The sequence below is a fragment of the Rhea americana genome, unplaced genomic scaffold, assembly GCF_003343005.1.
Source record: "Rhea americana isolate MKP2758 unplaced genomic scaffold, rheAme1 scaffold_95, whole genome shotgun sequence".
In the NCBI taxonomy this organism is placed as follows: Eukaryota; Metazoa; Chordata; class Aves; order Rheiformes; family Rheidae; genus Rhea; species Rhea americana.
In genome coordinates, this window is record NW_028187144.1 from 1,941,810 (window position 1) to 1,948,264 (window position 6,455).

The 6,455-nt window shown below is 40.4% G+C and overlaps 1 protein-coding gene across 2 annotated transcripts in view; it reads right to left on the bottom strand.

Annotated features, from left to right (window-relative positions):
- Positions 1-6,455, bottom strand: part of FNDC3A (fibronectin type III domain containing 3A) — a 118,357-nt gene that overhangs the window by 52,325 nt on the left and 59,577 nt on the right. For both annotated transcript variants that reach the window (XM_085324995.1, XM_085324996.1), the window contains one exon: positions 897-973. In XM_085324995.1, the coding sequence (XP_085181121.1) occupies positions 897-973 (77 nt within the window). The remainder of the gene's footprint in view (positions 1-896; positions 974-6,455) is intronic.

A 6,455-nucleotide genomic window follows, 5' to 3' on the forward strand; every position in this document is an offset into this window, starting at 1 on the left:
CATGAAGTTCAGATAGATTGTGCAACATATCCTGGACATGAAAGGTTTCTGGTTGCATTATTTTCTTTTTAACAAATATCATAGGATGGGCACACAGAATCTGCGAAAGTAGACYGGTTACAGCAGCAGAATGTCATGAGAAGATCCGAGAGCAGCATTCATGTGCTTTAGTTTCTAAGTCTGACCTACCAACCTATAGGCTCTTCCTATAGTTGAGGGAAAGAAAAAAGACATCATCTAGAAGGCAGTACACCTCACCTTAACACAAATGTCCCAAATAGGTGAGATAAATCAGCCTTTCRATCAGCTTTAAAGGACGTCCAGGTTATCTAGCTTAGATCAGTTTTAATTTTCAGGTATCTCAATTAGGACTTCTCCAGTAGTGAGAAGAGCAGAGCTGTGGAAGCACATATTGTATGACAATTTATCCCCAGCGAGGGCTGACATTCTTTCATGCTGCTTGCTACACTTCATCTGATGCTTTATTCCTAATCTGCAGGGGACTTCCCGGAGACGGAACWACGGGTATGTCCTTGAAACTATATTGATGCCAGGAAAAAAACATCCATGAACCTGAAAAGCAGTACAGATCCTGGACAAAGCWTTATTTGTTTCATGAATCTTCTCTATGCTCAGATGGCATCTAGTACTTTAGGATCCTGAAATCAGTAAGGAACTATCTGCTATTGTAATTTAAGTAATTAATCTGTAACTAAATGGCATACAAATTATGAAGAGTCTCCCATCACAGAGATACTAYGGGACATCTCCCATTATTTACTTGCATGATTACTATGACTCTGAAACTTGACACATCAATTTATCAGGTTAGCTATTTCAGTTCTACTACAATTTTCATGCAAACAAAATGTTAAGAATCAAATGAACAGACATACCTGTGGGGCATATCCAGGAGGCACATAAATAGTAGGCACTGAACCATTTGGGGACATCATTGGAACCTGAGCAGGACCTATATGGGTTACAGAAATATTCAGTACAGCATCATTTAATAATCTGAGAAAGTTCAAAAGAACATGCTGAACTGCAAGGCATCTGTAAAAAAAATATACAATAATAACACAGATAAGCAAAGGCAACGAACTGTTAGATAAAATTATAGCAAAAGGCATTCTGAGAAACTCAAGAGACTTTAAAATAACAACAAAATCCTGTTATCTGCAGATATTTCTCCCTTCTCTCAGTAAGCCCACAGAAGAGCTTATGGAGGTACCCAATACTTCCAAAACTTCTTTAAAGGTAACAAGTCAAAAGTAATGAATAGACATAGAAAAGACTTTAGAATACCACAAAACAAACCACAAAATCACAGAAAACTGCCAAGACCAGACRGTATTTAGTTAAGAGTTTTAAAGAAAATTTCTTATAAAAAATGATGTTCTGTCACTAGTGATCCATCACCTAAAATCATCTCAGTACCACAGGAATGAGACAGCAAATAAGATGCTAACTTTTAAGATCCCAGGGGGAAGCCAATGCATTACAAACCTCTACCAGTGATAAAAGTTGTGATACCACGATGATCCTAGCACTGTGCAAGCTGGAATGAAACTGTAACAAAGACAGGAATTTGCAGACATTTATATGAATAMGCAGAATGGGGAAGTGTTAACATGGCATCTGTAGATGAAGCGATACCTCCAAAATCTGAAACCTTCAAAGAACTCTGAGCAATAGGATGGCATTATACACTTGGATTCTCTAAAAGCTTTTGACTGTCTCAAAGGCTCTTAAAGAAGCAATGCTGCCTTTGGTTCAAAAGGGAGGAGAGCTGCTCAGGAATAACTGGCTTGAGAATAGGAAACAAAGGAGAAAAATAAATAATCAGCTTTCAAATTGGCTTGGCAACAGTGACCAAAGGAGTCCCACAGGGATGTGAAGAAGCTGATCAAGGTACTAACAAAACTTCTGGAAAAGAGTAACAGCCAGCCRTTATTTACAGGCTGCCCACTCAGAGAGCTGCAAAAGAATCTCATAGTACTGAAAGACCAGATGGTAAAAATGCATAAGAAAGTATTGATAAGTGTAAAGCAATGTTCCTACTCTGCATGTACTTACAGTGTTAAACGATAAATTAGCTGTGACTAAAAACAGACAGTGGAGTTACTACACGTATTTCTAAAGAAATRCCAGCCAAATGGTCTTCAGCAGCATTCACAAAACATTAAAAATCATTACTGATTATAGAATATGAACAGAAAACACGATCTGCACTGTGCCCCAATACCTCGAGCACTATGTGCAATGCCTCTCTCTTTCCAAAAGAGCATAATAGAACTAGAAAAGGACAAAAGCAGAAGAAAAGTTTACAAAGGCTTCGTACCTCTTTACCAGGAAAGATTAAAGAGACCAGGATAATTCCACCTAAAGATGGTTAAAAGGTAAAGGGTAACGACGAAGAGAAATGCTAAAGGACCTATAGATAAGTTTTCATCATCTGCTTAAAATAGGAAGATGAATCATTTACAGTTTCTCACTGTACAAGAACCAGAAATTTCAAATCAAATAATCAAATAAGAGGTTTAAAAAAGCAGAACAGGAGTTTCTCATGAAATGGGCAGTTAAACAGTGTCATCACTGCTCTAAGAATGTTGTGGAAGCCAAAGGTCAGGTTCAAAAGCAATTAAACAARTTACTGGGAGAAGCAATCCATTAAGAGCTGTAGAAAACCCAAATATTACTTTTGGCTTCGGAAGCTCTTATGCTAGAAACGAGAAAGTTATTTCTGTGCGCCTGCCCTGTTCTTACGTTGTTCCCTTCAGTATTTGATACCGGCCTCTATTAGAAAGAGCAAGCTGGTGCAAGCTTCGAGTGGGACCTTGTACAGACGGCCTTACGTTCACGCGTCTAAAATACAAAAAGCAACACATCAGAGAGCAACTGAAATGCAACACAATCGGACCAAGTTTTGTGGTAAGCCTACAAACACCCCAGGCCTGCATTCTCAAGTTTACAGCAGATTTCTTATCTAACCTATGAAACATCCACAAGACTTGTGAATTATACCTTCAGAAGTGTAGAAAACCAAAATTTCTGATCTCATAGTTCAGCGAAGTTACCAAAACCATCATCCAACTCTTGCCGAAATTACAGTAATACTTCTGTCTGAGAGGGCATTCTTAGTTCTCACATTAACATTTGCAGATCTTAACATAGTTTATCAAATGGAAAGCGCTAAGCAAATATAAAGTATAGCTATATAAGATTAGCACACTCCATTTTAATAAGAATGAACTTAGCACAAAAATAAATATAACTATGCCTGAATGCCAAGAACAGTATAAAGGAACAAAAAGCATTCTTTAAAGAAGAAGTACATAATCAGACTTGATTACCTACACTGTATGGACTCTTTTACAATAAGATACAAAAGTTCAGAAATACATATTGGCTGGAAAGAATCTCAGCTTTATTCTCTGTGAAGTGTTAACTCACGATTGTGAAGGTGAAGAATTTTCAAGAACAAAGTCTTAGCTGAAAGATTAACCGAACTGTGTAACAGCAAATAATAAAAGAACTACAGTATGCTTTACTTCGAATATTGAACCTTGAGGTCTTTTTGCACAGGTGAAACTCAATTATTTCAGTGGAACATTTGTGTTGAAAARGTAGTGAAAAAGTGAAGTGAAAAAAAGTGAAAGAGCTGAAGAACCACTGAAAATTATTAGCTCACAATGAATGAGAAAAAGTCAACATGTAATTTAAAATTACCATTAGACCAACCTGTCAAAAATTAGTTCTCAAACAAGGAGGAGGATTTTATACAACATGCATCTCATGTAGTTTGCCTGTAGTTTCTTCATAATAAATACAAGATACAGAAATTTGTTAAACTCATCTTTTTTCAACATGCATGAACATAATTTGCAAGTAAATTGAGAATTATGTCCACAGTTACTCACACTATTTCTAGCAAACTCAACGGCCTAGGAGGATGAAGGAACTATAATAGGCACTGTTTCTTTGAACTAGCAGGTATTTCCATGTTTGGTTTCTTATTTGTTTGTTCAATACTCTTTAAGCATTTGTCTAAATTAAATATTAGGTCTTGATCATCAAAGCATATGACTCTGGGCAGATCACCTATCCTGTGCTTTAAATACCTCTGTCCTGACAAACAAAAAAGCAGTTATCTCCAATCCAGTACAAAGGTTGACTCACAACGCAGTTCTAAAGTTCCTCACAAAGCGAGTCTGAGTACACCATAATCTAGTATACTGAAAAATAAAAACAAAGGCAACATGAACCTGAAAAATTCTTGCAATTTTAGAAGGAAGTTAGAAGTCAGAAACCTCAACATTCAAGAGTTCCAAAATTAGTGGAAATAAATATTTTTAACATTCAAAATTAAGGGTAAACTTAATACACTTCTGATTAGATGATAGAGAAATATTCAAGAGAATGGAAAGCAAGAAAAAAAGTTGGCAGACTATACATTTTATGAACACAGAGTTTTTGCAGTGATCTTACCGGCTTCTTAGCAGAAAGCAAGTTACTACCTACAGAACTGTTTAAAAAAATCCAAAAAACCGTACCCATGTTTAGGAAAGATTAAATGCTAGTATTTTACAAAAGCAGAAATGAATTTCTCTCTCTCTTTTTTTTTGTTTTTTGTTTTTTAAACAACTAATATGAAGTTCTTGGCTTCACTTAAGTAAAATGCATTGCAAGAAGAATTCCTGTGCTTTTAGGTATTGGTTAGACTGGTGCATGATAAAACCAGTATGTTTTTACCAGGAGATGAGGCTGGAGAGCTGGGTGGAGAGGAACCTCATGAGGTTCAACAAGGGCAAGCGCAGRGTCCTGCACCTAGGGAAGAATAACCCTAGGCACCAGCACAAGCTGGGGGCTGACCTTCTGGACAGCAGCTCTGCAGAGAAGGACCTGGGAGTGCTGGTGGATGACAGGYTGACCATGAGCCAGCAATGTGCCCTTGTGGCCAAKAAGGCCAATGGTCTCCTGGGGTGCATTAGGAAGAGTGTTGCCAGCAGGTCAAGGGAGGTGATCCTGCCCCTCTACTCAGCCCTGGGGAGGCCTCATCTCGAGTCCTGTGTCCAGTACTGTGTCRAGTACTGTGTCCGAGCTACTGGGGAGAGTCCAGCGTAGGGCTATGAAGATGGTCAGAGGGCTGGAGCACCTGCCCTCTGAGGAACGGCTGCGAGAGCTGGGCCTCTTCAGCCTGGGGAAGAGAAGACTGAGGGGGGATCTTATCAATATGTACAAGCATCTGAAGGGATGGTGTCAAGGGGACAGGGACAAACTCTTTTCAGTGGTCCCATGTGACAGGACAAGAGGCAATGGGCAGAGACTGAAGCACGGGAAGTTGTGCCTGACCGTGAGGGGGAATTTCTTCCCTTTGAGAGTGACGGAGCACTGGMMCAGGTTGCCCWGAGAGGYTGTGGAGTCTCCTTCTCTGGAGATCTTCAAGGCCYRCCTGGATGCAACCCTGTCAAATGTGCCCTAGGTGACCCTGCTTGAGCAGAGTGGTTGGACTAGACGATCTCCAGAAGTCCCTTCCAACCTTACTGATTTTGTGATTATGAATATTAACCTTTTTACTCTTGTAAGCGGTCTACAGTCTTTTGTGTTCCTTAAGGTACACAAGTTCTCTTCATATAAAACTAGAAAAATTATCATTGTAGGAGAAAACTTCCAAACACATAACTATTTTAAACTCTAGTTCTGAAAAATGACTTATTGCATGCAAAAAAGGCAAATTTAACCCAAGATGCTGATGTTTCCCCACACTTTTAACCTACCATCTTACACAAATTTCCTGTTTCACTATTATGAAAGGGAAAGCTCATAGTTCCAAGGTAAAAACAAACGAACAAACAACAACAACAAAAACTGAAGATCTCTATCAATGATCACATAAAACTTCGAGTGCATTCCCTCAGACAGGAAATGCATTAAAAAAATCGCAACAGCGGAAGAAATATCCTCCCCCTCCTCCCAACGGTAATACCAGGTTAGGAGCTCCAGCATGTACGTTTAAGGCTATGAAAGAAATCTGACTTTGCTCATTACAAATACCATAAATGCGTAGCGAAATGAGCAGTGATGCACGATTGCTACGACTCTGAACCAACGGCAGCAGAATCTGAAGGCAGGAACTCCTGGAGAACCGCGGCTGGCACCYCCAGCCCTCCGGCAGATGCGCAGGGCCGTTTTGTTAGATCCTGCAAAAGCAGCTGCTGGCAAACGCGAACACGCCGACTCCGCAGTGCCGAAAGGGTGTATCCCCTCCGCAGCCCCCCAACCTCCCCCCCGGCCCGGGAACACCCCGCCGGGGCAGGAGCGGCCCCTCACCCCGCTCTCGCAGGCGCCGCGCTGTAATGGCCTCTCCCCACGCAGCCGCTTCCTGCTCGTTTCCCGGCAGCGGAGCCGCCGCCGCGAGTTTAGCGCTGCGCAGATTCCGCCCCCCCCGGCTT